The 13,275-nt window shown below is 43.8% G+C and overlaps 1 protein-coding gene across 1 annotated transcript in view; it reads right to left on the bottom strand.

The window, feature by feature from the left end:
* The window catches only part of LOC138569897 (guanine nucleotide-binding protein subunit alpha-15-like), a 383,219-nt gene extending 371,804 nt beyond the window's left edge, over positions 1–11,415 (bottom strand). The window contains exons 1-2 of the mRNA XM_069648327.1: positions 9,880–11,415; positions 8,615–8,802 (exon numbers count right to left, since the gene is read on the bottom strand). Coding sequence (XP_069504428.1) covers positions 8,615–8,802; positions 9,880–10,036 — 345 coding nt within the window. The 5' untranslated portion in view covers positions 10,037–11,415. The remainder of the gene's footprint in view (positions 1–8,614; positions 8,803–9,879) is intronic.
* Between the last annotated feature and the right edge of the window lie 1,860 nt (positions 11,416–13,275).

The raw sequence follows: 13,275 nt of genomic DNA, 5'->3' as shown, positions 1-13,275 counted from the left end.
CATGGGGAACGTCAAGCTCGCCAAAAGCCCACAAACTCTAGCTGGTCTCCACTCTCAATGGACACACTCTGTCCTCCATAACCTGCTGACGCACATTCCTGGCAACTTACTCAATATGAACTTTCTCTCAGTCAATTGTTCTGCCCCCTCTGTACATCCATAACTCCCAGCCACTGTCTTCAACATGTAACTGTCTCTGTCCCACCCCTTCTTTTCCTCCTCCTCATTTTAAAAGCACTAAAAGAAAATTAAAATCTACAGCACCCCACCCAGGCAACATTAGGAATTGCTTTCAAATTCTTTGCCCACACCTTGCAAACTCAATTGAATTAGCATTTCTGGAATCTCAATTTGGCCTTGCTGCCTTCCTTCAATGGCATTCATTATCTTATCCCACTTACATCTTCACTTCCTTTTGCCCAGGTCGTCACATGTGGATCTACCTAGCAATCCAACAATTGAGAGTAACTGCAACCTGCACCACTGGTACAAAACCCACTATCTTGTTGTCCTCGTTTCATACAAGGAATCAACCTTTGATCTGCTACTGCGCTGGAATCTGCCAAATACAGAAATGTTACTAACTCATCTTCCCACTCTCAAAATAGTAAAGACGTTCCTTTACCTTATTCAAACCAAAACTATGGACAGAATACTTTGTTTTGCCATTCTGAAAGATCAGGAGAGACTTTCTCCTTTGTATATCAGTCTCTTGGAAAGAACATTTGTTTGCTCACCTTGAAGAGAGTATTGGGAGAAAGAGACAATTGTAATGCCTTTAAGAGACTAGTTTTGACACAGAATATGGTAGACCGTTTGCTTGAAATAATCCAGGGGAAGGGACTCAACCCTTGGATGAAGGAAGTGTTTTGTTGAAGTTATACGTTTGAAATATTGCACTTTTCTGTTCAGTTAAACTTTGAAAGATTTACCTTACACATTTTGTTTATATGTATTAGTGTGAGGTTCAGACTGAGTTTGGACTCAAGGTTTTCCTGCTTTAGTTTTGGTTTCACAGGAAGGAACACTTCTGTTAGGATAGGGAAAGTTAGGCCTTTATTCCAGCCCTTTCTACTAATAAAATAAAATGGCTAATGTTGAGAATGATACCTCTTTGTGCCCGCCTCTCATTTCTGACCCCCTCACACCATTATCATAACAATTTTGAAGAAGCTCCATGCTGACCCCAACAGCCCGAGCAAACTATAGATCTATCTCTCTGCATCCTCACTATTGCAAAGTTGTTGAATGTGTAGTCTTCAACTGCCTCACGGAATACCTGGTGGCCAACAGACTCAATAATCCATCTGCGAATCCAGGTTTCCGCTACAGAGATTACTCAGACAGCTCACATCCACATTTACAAATTCCCTCAGTTCATTACTACCATCTTTCATATATCATCATACTCCTTTGTCTGCCACTTTGACACAGCTAACCATCCCTCCTTCCTTCAGACGATCTCACAGACTGGTTTTTGGTGCATTGTCCTCACTTGGATGTCCACCTACCTGGATGGTGCCCCTCCCATTAGCTCCCTTCTGGTAGGAGTTCCAGAAGGGACATACTTCGGAGCTTTCTTCTTCACAGTGTACACCACCTTTCTCTTTAAACCCATATCCTACTTGAAATTCTTATTTACTCCATTTTCCGGTGATACTCAAATAATCTTCAACTTCGCCTCTCTCTCACTCTCAAGCTGTCCTCTCACATCTCTATCTGACAATCTGCTCCCCGTCATTGGATGTTGTTGCTTTGCCTGATGCTCGCCTCCTCTAAAACTGAAGTGATCTTTCTTATGGGCTCAAATGTCATGCCACTTGTTGTCTCGCCTATATCTTTCCCCCAGACCGGCTTACCCTTTGACAGCAACCTGAAAATTCACCACTCTGTCCCCAAGTTCCATGATTCCCAACCACTGTTGCTACTTGATTACTTATCTGTATACATCTGTAAATATTGAAGATGTGCTAACGTCTACCTTGTGCTGTCTCCATCCACTGTTTAAACCTCCTTCACCAGTTGGTTTAATGTATGAACTACTAGCACCGTCACTTTCTAGAGAGTCCAACAGTGGAGCTGTTCCATGCATCAATTTGTCCTTTGAAGGGCACTTTTCATTTCTAAGAAATGAAAATACAATAAAAGCTGACAAACGTACAGCATATGTTGGCAGATAAAGGCCGCCGGTCCATACAGGACCACCTGTGAGACCATGCTGGGGCCTGATTACTCACAAATACTCCTTTTTAAGACCATGGATCCTCAGTTTGACTTTACCCCTAAACAGAGTTCAATGTAAAGTATACTATTCAACCAGCACAGAATTTTTATTCAAAGTATTGTACAAGTAAGTCTCAACCAATAACTGAAAAAAGCTGCTGTAGCCTGTTATATTGGCAGTGGCCCACATGGAAGAACCTCAATCACGTTACAACTCTCTGACTCTTCGCAGAGAAGAATATCTATTTACATACGAGTGTGTTTCCCCAACAAGGGAAATCTCATCTGAACTAGAGTACAACAAACAACCCCAGAAATGTGATTGTCTGTTGATCATCATAATCATCATCAGCGTAGTCCAGCTGACCCAAGGAACCTGAGAGCAGGGGGGTCCATGTCTGTATAACTCAAACATACTTTTTTTTACAAATATATTTTTATTAACTTTTAAACACGCACAACAAAGCAAACAAACAGTGGAAAAGGTTAATAATCAAATATAAATTGTTGCATCCAGGTCCACTGTGCCACCCCTCCCTCGAAACCCCACTCTACTTCCTTATTTATTCCACCTCTGCTTCCTGCGTTGGGGGTTCCTCATCGTCTGAACACATTGAATCATGACCACTAGCCTCATCCTACGTGGGCCCAAAAAGTTCTGTTACTAGTTGCCTCCAACTCGCCAGGGAGCCTGCCTGTGCCCCCTCCCCACCTCTGCTCGCCTCTTGCCACACCCCGTCTCTGCTTCTGCCCATTGCTGCAGATCTTTCCACCATTACTCAAACATACTTAGGGTGAAACCCCAAGTGCTACACATAAAAACACATCATTTAGAAGCTCTCTCTTAACCAAGAATGACCAAAAGCTATAGTAGCATGCACTATGGACTGTGGCCCAGTTGGGAGAGCCACCATTACATTTTAGCTCTCAGTATATTCCTGCTCCCACACTTTTGCAAATTTTGAAACACCTGAGGTGTCACCCCAAGTCTTTAAGAGCATGCCATATGTGGATCTGTTGCTCTCTGCTACTAGTGAAGCATGTGTCGTTTTTCCCCTCCCTGGCAATTAGATGATTAAAATGATGCCAACTTTTAAATCATGCGGCAACTGAAAAATCAAGTAAATACAAAGACAGTGGTTAGGAGAATCAAGTGTATGCTTGCCAATTTGCGTTCCTAATGCTTACAAGAGGTTGTACGCTGTTTAAGGCTTATTGGGGTTTATAGATCAAATTGATTGAACTAATGGTGATGCATGATCTCCCATTGGGTGCAATGTCCAGAGATTCAGAAAACCTCTGATAGATCCTGACAAAGGCGTTTCTATGAAAAATATACGCCGAAACATCTGTGACATCAACTACCTCAATATTAATTCATATCAAGAAAATTGTGGGTATTAGTGATTAAATCACGCAGGATAATCAATGTAGTAGTATGGGATAATACATTGTTATTTACTGAAAATAAAATGTCAAATTTGTGACAGGAGTTGTATGTGTTTTGTAAGAATATTTTTGTCTAGCTATATATGTCTTCCCACACTATGAGGTGTTATCCTTGGGTTTGTATAATCGTGTGGGATAAGATGCAGTTTGTTAAATGTCTATAGGCTTTTAAAAGTATTGTGTGTCTAAAGTTGTGTGTGTTTGCCTCGATAAAAGAGGTAAGATTGAATACAGAAGAAATGAAATAAAAGTAATTTGGTTAACAGGTCTGTTAACAGGAAAGCATTTTTTTGTATTCTTTGCTACTAGAGAGACAGCACCACAGCCACACCTCAATTATGGGACCCTGCAAGGCAGAAACATGTGTCTGGGGTTGCTGGTGACGCTTTTGTTCAGGGGAGAATTTTCTAGCATTTTGATGGTTGACTTTTTTTTTAGGCTGGGGTAGGTCGATATGCAAATAGATATACCTCCCCTAGAATGATACGGTGAGCCAAAACGTTTGTTGTAGACGTTACTGGGTGGGAAACATCCCAAAGAACCAGTGCTTTGGCTGTGCTTGTTCTCAGTTGAGAGGCTCCCACATTTCTGAAAATGTGCCCTGCCATGAATCTCTCCCTGATCTGCTAAGTCTATACTTAGGACAATTCGAAGGCACAGGAACATAGGAGCTGGAGACAGGTCTTTTCCAGGTCTTTTTCAATTCGGCAATTCAGGTCCCCTAACCTCTACAATAAGATCCCCAAAACATTGGAGGAAATCAAACCCATATGTCAGACCATAAAAATGTTAAAACTTGGCTGTTCATCAAATAATAGCTATGGGTGCTGCTTTCATAACAATTCCTAAAGTGCTCGGTAAGGAGGGGAGTTGTGGAGCATGAGGAAAGATCCCTTGACTGCCCTGGGAATTATCCAAACTCCTGTGCACTATCCCTCTTTGGCTGGTGCTCCAGAACACCCGCCCTGTCACCAGGCACTCCCAGAAACGTACCAGTGATGTTTCTGTCTTCTTGGAGCTGCCGGCTGGATCTGTAGTGGACTACCCAATCACCAGTGCACTGACACCACGGCCCTATTTACCACAGACCCGTTAAGGCTCTGACAGAAGGCATGCAGGGCTCCTTGAAGTGGATCCTCTGCACTTCGCTCTACTCGACCAGATGTCCACTGTGTCACAGGGAGGTGGGAGTGAATCTCCCATGGCGTGGGGCTCCCTGGATTGCTTGCTTGTGAGCGCTTATCATCGGAGCAAACAATTGCATCTGCGTCTGCATTAGTGAGCTGCACTTCTTAATACAATTAACACCACAGATATCTCATTTTAGACACAAACCGGGCTTGATTTATCTTGCCTTGATCCTGGCCTCTTACCTGCTTTCTACAGTTGATCTAAATCGCTGCATGTTCTGTAGCTCTGAAAGACCAGCTGGTGGAGGAAGCGGCTTGGTTAAAATCACATCACTGATTCACTGGTTCAAATTCAAACCTATTTCACCCCCTCGAAATGGCTCAACCTACTCAGAAACTTGCCATTCACAGTGTTTAAGAAATCTGAAGACACTCATGTGGATAACGATTTCTCTGATAAATCTGGCGATTCAACGTTAGATGACAAGGAGCCCTCTCCTAGAGACATGTTTGTGCTTATAAAACAAATGGTATTCCGTGGTACATGTGAAAGCAGAGCAAGTGCCATCTCAACCTGCCTCACCCGGGCATAATCTAGATTCTCGCAAGTGGAAGACGATATGAAAAATGGAACCACCACTCTATACTTTTAGTCAACTATTTGCCCATGGAAAATTGCTTAACCGAAATTTGAAACAATATCCAAAAGGAGCTACAGCCCAGCAACCTTAAATCATATTTGGAAACAGAGGAAAACTAAAGGTTTGCCTGAAGATGGCCTGGTGCTTGCTATTATAGTGCCACTACAAAGAATTAAAATGGAGTGATTATTGTAGTGGGTAAAAACATCTCCTTTACAGTCAAAGAAAGTCTTACAGACTCGGAGGGCAGATGAGTTGCGATAATTGTGGATCTGATGGGCCATTGTCAGAAGATAAATAATTGTTTGCAAATGTTCAAACAACTCTCAGTGTTCATGCCCATCACCGCTGGATTATCAATGAGAAATGGACTGAAATGATAGCTTGGACCTTAGATCTGGGGTTTCTGGGCATCTGATGAACCCTAATAGGCATGCTTTTATGTATGGCGCCTCAGCAAGAGAATATACTTTTTAAATCTCTGAAGCACCTTATACCTTATGTTCACAAGGACTGACAATATTATAATTTCTTAACTGCACTCCTAAGAACTGTTGCATGCAAAAATCTTCATGCCAGCCCTATCAGATCACACACACAGCCTTCTATAAGAATACAGATGGGGGGCCTCTCTAACCTTTCAACAACCCGGAGGTACAACTTTTCCTTAAACACACACAAGAGATCACATCTCTTTAAAAAGAATGTTTGGTAACTATACATTCTTTAATTACACAAATTAATTTAGGAACGAGGTAATTATCAAATTGGGCTCTAGTAGGATGAAACAAGACAACAAGAGACAAGGAGATAACCCAATCCCTAGAGCAGTCTACCAAGACTTTCAAACAAGCTTACAACATGCTTACAGAGACTCTGAATATCGCTACCTTAAGAAAATGGACAAAGTCTAAATACGCCCATAGCAAACTTTATACAGCCAGGACTCTTTCCTTGCACCAAAACAAAATAGAGCTTCCTCCTTCCATGAACATGGAAAGGAATCTGGAAAACACTGGGCCCATCTGATTATCAAAAAAACAATGAACAAGATATATACTTGCCACATCCCAAAGAGAAATAGCAGATATATTTAGCAAATTATATTCCAATTTATACTCACCTGACTCATCTAGGAACAACACACTATAGGACAAATTGCTTGGTTCCATTGTACTTCTTAAATTGGAAGAGAGGACAGCCTATGAGAGGTCTCATACGATCTCTATGGAAGAGGGGACCATGACTATCAAGGTTCCTAAAAATTGAATATCTCCATGCCCTGATGGCTTCATCTCCGAATTGTTAGACTTTTGCCACCTCCCTAGAGCGGATTCTTACCCAAATGCATTTTTAGACCACAGAACACTCCCAGACCATGTCCATGTTGTGGTTGCCAAACAAGGAAAGGACACACAGACCAGCAGCAGTTATCGACCCATTTTCCTGCTTAAGATTTAAACATTCGAATGTTTGTAGCCATATTTGCAAGCAAATACATCTGGACTAATTGGGATTCACAGTTAACAGATCCCCAGAAGACACCTAAGATGAATCACCCACATTATGGCAGTCACTCTGTTCCCGTCCGTACAAATGGGCATTTCACATCTGTGAGCTGCAGCGAGCTAAAAGTGGTTGTAGACCCTCCTGAGTGGGAATCAGACAATAGAATAAGTTATTTGGCGTGTTCGATTTCAGTGAAGAGGCGTCTGTATTTTTTGCAAATCATAACAGGTTACATTCTTACTGCTCCCTTGTGACGTAATTGTGTATTATAGATGGGAGGGAAACATTGTATTAGGATTCTTTGCACAATAAGAGGTATTACAATAAGGGCGACAGACACAGGACTAATCATTTTCGAATGGGTGTGGGTGTATTAAAGGCCATTTCAGACAGCCTTACCAATTCCAAGGTTTCCTTCGCTTCTCGGACAATAAGAAAATACTATATCATGGGCATGTGCTCGATTACAAGGGGTATCCAACAAACATTTTCCAGCTCTGAGGGAATTTCGGTAGCAAGATCCGAGCAGGACACTTTCTGAGGTTATGAGAGGAGGCACAAGGAGCTTGGTCATTTAGCCCTAGGGTACCAATATTCAATTAATTTCCAATATATTACTGCATAGAACATATTGGTACCTCCAGAATATAAATAGGATCAGACCAGTGGTCGAAGGGAGCGGGAGCGGTGCCCCTACATTTTACCATTCCTTTACTTTTATTTTAAAATGAAACTGTTCTGGAATGATTTTTCGTTTTAAAATACAAGTGTAGGAAGAAGATGAAACTTTCACTTCGGTGCTCTGCACTGAACATTCCCTTAAAACAGCAGGCGCATTGGCTTGGGCGTTTATATTGCACGTGCAGGGGGATGCCAGCAGGGAGCATAGTTCCACTACTTCTTTTCGTACACTTCGACCACTGGATCAGACACACTACCTCTTTGAAATGCTGATGTTTGAAATGCTGGAGAGCCTGCAATAAAAAATGCCTAGTTATCCATATGATTTGGCCTTGCCCCACAATTAGGAAATGGTGTCTGATGATGGCGAATATCATAGACTATGTCTTGGGTCTAACTCTGGATAACTCAGCTGTATTAGCTTTACTGTGGGTCACCCCAGCTCTTATCTGCAAAGCAAGAGGGAGAGCTTTAGCTACAGCAATTGAGAGACGAGTAGCTCTTAAACATTTGGCTTATATAGAGAATAGGGTTACAATGATATAGAACTAGCAGGATATGAATGGATTATACTGGGAGGATCCTTAAGTGTTAGTAGAGTGGAATCTATTAAGGACATTATTCTTTCAATGTTTTCTTGATAATACATATGAACGACTTGAGGTCAGTTTAAGGCATAGAGGGAGAGGGTATATTAGGAGACATTCATTTTTTTTTTAACAATTATGCCTCTCGCCATTTTTCTTTAATGAAAAGCTTTAATGTAGCTTGTTATATTCATTTTAAAATCCGAAAATGATTTATAGGCATGCTTTTTGTAGAAAATGTTTTGTTTTACTGTTGGTTCGGTTCAGGAATGTCTTTTGAAAACTACACAAGACTAAATAAAACATATATTGGAAACAAATCCTAAAGCGCCAAGACCAATGATGGCAAAGCGTGCCTTACAACAGACATAAGGCATAACATTACATCACTTACTCTGTTCTTATAGTCATTGTACGGGATCTGGAGCGTCTCCATGGCACCAGTTAAAGACTGAATGGATACAAAGATATTCTGATAGACCAGTTTGGCAAACGGTTTCCGGTCATCCTCAGTTGAGTAGCCATTATCATGGATGATGCGCATCTGTTTGATGAACGTCGTCTTCCCGCTCTCCCCGGTACCTATTGCCATCAAGAGAATGAAGAGGTCAGACCAAAAGTTACTAAGACACAAGGCAGACCCAATGCAGAAGAACAGGTATTGAGCAAGCATCATACCTAATGGCAGACCTCTCGGCAATAGGGCCGGTCATGGTCTGGTGTAGAATAGCCCTCTCCCCCTTGATATGCTCATTGGCACAGGGCTCACCCTGGATGAGTCCAGGCCAGGAACAGAAAATGGATCGGACCAACCTTCAAAATACCCCACTCAAGAATGTCAACAACATATAAGCAATATTTGGGGGATTAACACATTCACAATTAATATGTTGCAAAGTGAAAGTAAAATAAAAAAGTAGAACAGATAAATAATTTAGGACAAAAAGCAGGACAAATATCAACTTGTAGTTGAAAGGATTTGGTTTGGAAGAACGTATTTTTAAACATTTTAAGAATTTCACAAAACTGAGCTGTGTGGGGAGGTCTTATCTTGATCTCAACATCAACAAGCTACCTCCCCCTTTTCCGCACCATTTGCACTCCTTCTTTCCCACAGCGTAGTGAGTGGTAAGGAGAGTCCTTATAAGAACTCCGTGCACAAGATGCTGGGGTGGTTTAGAAAGAGAAGTTACCTGGCAGGAGGTACAGATAGTCACCAGCTTATATGAAAATCAGATTTGCATAGGCAGCATGAAATGAGACTGATTCTGCCCCCACCCTGCTCATCATTTCAGACATCCTGTTGTGCATGTGTGGGGATCTAGCTATCTTGTAGAGTGGTGATGTCATCGATAAGTTAAGTCAGTAGTGGAATACATGGAAGGTTGTGTGTGGTGTGTTCCACTGGTGTCAGTCAAGTGGCGAGCCTGGGAGTGGGCACCAGTGGATTCGTCTCATGTCAGCTCATTTAGACCTGTACTTATAAGGAAGACTAACACTTAACTTGGACTTGATATCTTCCTTACATGGTACCGTCCTTAAATGCATAATAACATCAGATATCGACATATTCCCCTGTAGGTCACTCAATCTTAGAATGGAAGTCATAGGTAGGGGCATGCTGAGATTAAGTGCCCCGTGCATGGTGGATCCACTTACCCAAAAGTAGCAACTTGCACTCCCTCCTGTCGTTCTTCTTTTGCACCCGGATCATTCTGTTGATTTCTTGGTTGAGGTCCAGAGCAGCCTGCTCATCTTTTGACAGGCTACAGGAGCACTTGCAGCAGTAGTAGCACCACCGCGTCATGGAATACATACTTTGTAAGGACGGGTGTTTGTTGTTTAGTGCTTAATACCACCTAGAGGATGTTTGTTTGAATTGGGTGGACGTAGAGTTGAAAGGGGTGTACTACTAGTGCCCTTAAGAGAACAGACTACTGCAGTCACTGGTCAATTATGAGATCCGACTCCACAACTGACATTCGAGACCATATATAACGATGGACAATTCCGGTCACTGTGCAAATCATGTTGTGCCAAGACTGGATAGGACGTACATTTTGTACTTGACTTCCCTAATAAATAACATATCAAACGTCGTATTTCTCCAGTTCTGCAAGATATGGAACACCTCGTGCTTGGGCGGAATTTCCCCTAACAAATCCGGGTGTATGTTGGGGGAATTCTCGTGATAATTAACGTGCAACCCTATTTTTCACATGCGTCACGTGCAACCTGTTAAGCTGAAGACTTTATAATCCACAAGACCTCTGACAGCGGTCAGGATACCATATGAGTCGGTCTTCTAGCATCAACCATGGGGGGGAGGGGTCCTTGGAGATAGGTAGACGTCAGGACAAAAAGGTCACTTGGGGAAATGTCTGATGTGACTAGCCAACAAGAAGCACAAGTCGAGTGGTCTCCTGGCATTCAGAAAGCTGGTAAAATCACACCAATGAGTTTATAAATCCTGTGAAATTAAAGGAATACAGCTGCTTGATTCTGCTCTCGCCACTATACAAGAAACGCATGTATTCCGCTAGGAGGATTCGATTGGAGTTTTGCACAGTGGGGTTCAACATTACAGCAGCAGAGTCAGCTTTCTGCCATCGCTTCTTTCCCAACAGTAAGCGTCGAGTATCTTTTAGCTGATGGCGTAATTGGGGTTCCGGGTCCAGTTACCAATGCCATTTGGGGTCCCCCTCCAATCCGCTGAACACAGGCGCTGCTGTCAAAGCGCTCATTCAACGGAAGTTGTCATTGGTTGAGGCTGTTCAGTGAGAGGTAGAGGGGGGACAAGTGACGTCGTCTCCGCCGCGAGCGTTGAGGCCGTCAGCAGGTCCGGATATGGAGGTCTCTCGCGCTCTGCCTTCCTTGGAGAGTGGAACACCTCAACACCGCCTCACTCGCTTTCACCGGTGAACGTGACTTTTATCACCCCCAGTCGGTGGGCGGACTCCCTCCATGACAGCAAGGCGTGCTTTCCGACCAATGGGTCTTTCCTGCGTGGTGGCGTTCAGAAGCCCGAGGTCTGCGTGTGGGCCCTACACGGAAAGGGTAGCCTGTCGTTGTCTCGGTCACTCAGGCAGCGGATGTGTCTCCGGTGACAGGGGGAATTACTTCTGCTCACCTCCTGTCCGGGCGACGGTCTCTGCGCCTCCTCCGCACGGCCCTGCCAAACAGGTTTGAACTTCCCGTAGACTCGGCTGCACACCGCCCAATGAAAATGCTCGCTCCGCGGAGATTCCTACGAACAAAAAATGTGGAAACTCTGATACAGGTAGCCTCTTCTTCCTCATTCCCAGCTGCACCTGATAAAATGTAACGCAGAACAGAAGAAAAACGATAGCACTACATGACCGCATTTCCACCCCGGATTTCCACTTGCCCAAGTTTGAGGGACATGCTTTAGGTACATTCGAGTGAAACTTGAGATATAGAGCCAAAGGACAATAGACAAGTGTGGCACAGGTGACGTGCACCACTTCTTCAAGCTACAGCTCATGGAGTACTGTACAAAACCCATAGCAATTTCTCTCCCTACAAAGAAGACTACTTTACAATTGACCCCTGAACAAACCACGCGCTGGAAACATTACTCACCTTACAGCAATACATAAATCCTTAATGCAAAGCCCAATACCCCTATACTAACTGACCATACATTCAAACAACATCACTCGCCATACGCAGATGACCACTTCTAGACAGAGCGAAGCAACCCATGCACAATTTTGCTATTATGCCGTTTTGCAACACATCTAAGTAGGCCATAGCTCTCAACCATTTGTGTCACAAAGGCGGGTGAAATCACCCGATTTTGTTTTTGGCGGGTGAGACGCCCATTGGAATGAATGGGCGTGCATGGGGGCTTGGCGGGTGAGTCCACCCTTTACCAGGTGGGTGACACCCGCCAAAAGCGTGTGAGTTGAGAGCTATGAGTAGGCATACATTACTATATGAAACTAATATGTTGGAAGCCTGTTTTTTTTTATTTGTCTTAACAATTAGAATGACGAGGCTAATTCCATCTCAAAAAGGGTTAATCTGCCAACCAGATTCCCCTATTTTGTCAACTCCATGCCAACACCATAGTGCACTTGTGCCCTGACTCATCGGTAGCCCAAACCGCAGCGCCTGCATTACTCATGGCACAGAGCAGTTGCAAAGGTCATGAGATACCCACTTAACAGCAGCAGAAACAGCCAAGTCCCAGCGGCGCAGAGGCAGCATTTAAGATATGTCCCGCTGTACTCAAAACTAGGAAGAACATAGGCTGCCCATGCTGGCAGCAGGGTAAACTCCTAATAAAAGCGATGCCTGCGTTTAGACAGTGCATAAACTACTTATGATCACAACTAACACATTTCAACTAATATCGCTCATGTGCCAGCTTCTGCGTGTCAACTCTGCTGTGGAAAGTGATGTGTATTCTGGTCTGCCGGGTGTACCCTGCCAAATGGCAGTATGAGAACCTTGAGGGCCGGTACTCCTGTTTGATCTCTTTGTGAGCGCAGGTAACACCCTCTGCATGAGACAGCCGTACAGCAGCCATCTGTCCTGGGCATCAAGGGAGCACACCCATTCAAAAAGGAGAACCCTCACACCAGGGTGCTGTATCACTAAACGCCTTTGTCCTCAATGAGACAGCAAGAGGGGAGGATTATGATAGGCAGGGGGCCTCCATCATCTTGATTCTCTCTCTCTCTCTGTATCTCTCTCTCCCTCTCTCCCTCCCCCCATCCACTCACAGGGCTCATTGGAGGTGAACCTTTGCTGTGGACTACGACCTGCCACTCTGCACCGGAATCTCCTAAAGCTGGGAGAGCCGACCCTGCACTGAACCATCCTGTCCTTGAGTCCCCCTGAGTGGGTCTTACAGCAACCGGAGGACCAGACCAGCCAAAGCTCATAGTCATTCCGTGTTCAGCATACCTGGAACAAGGGGAAAGTCTCCAACGCTGGTTGCTGTACTCTTTCACAACACCGAACATTGCTTACAGCTCAACACTGCATCATGTCCTAGCCAAGGCTCGTCACTTTGGTAGGATCGAA

The sequence above is a fragment of the Ambystoma mexicanum genome, chromosome 1p (genome assembly GCF_040938575.1).
Source record: "Ambystoma mexicanum isolate Mex_15411 chromosome 1p, UKY_AmexF1_1, whole genome shotgun sequence".
In the NCBI taxonomy this organism is placed as follows: Eukaryota; Metazoa; Chordata; class Amphibia; order Caudata; family Ambystomatidae; genus Ambystoma; species Ambystoma mexicanum.
The sequence above is the reverse complement of the archived record's forward strand: the minus strand, read 5'-3'. Positions and strand labels throughout refer to the sequence as shown.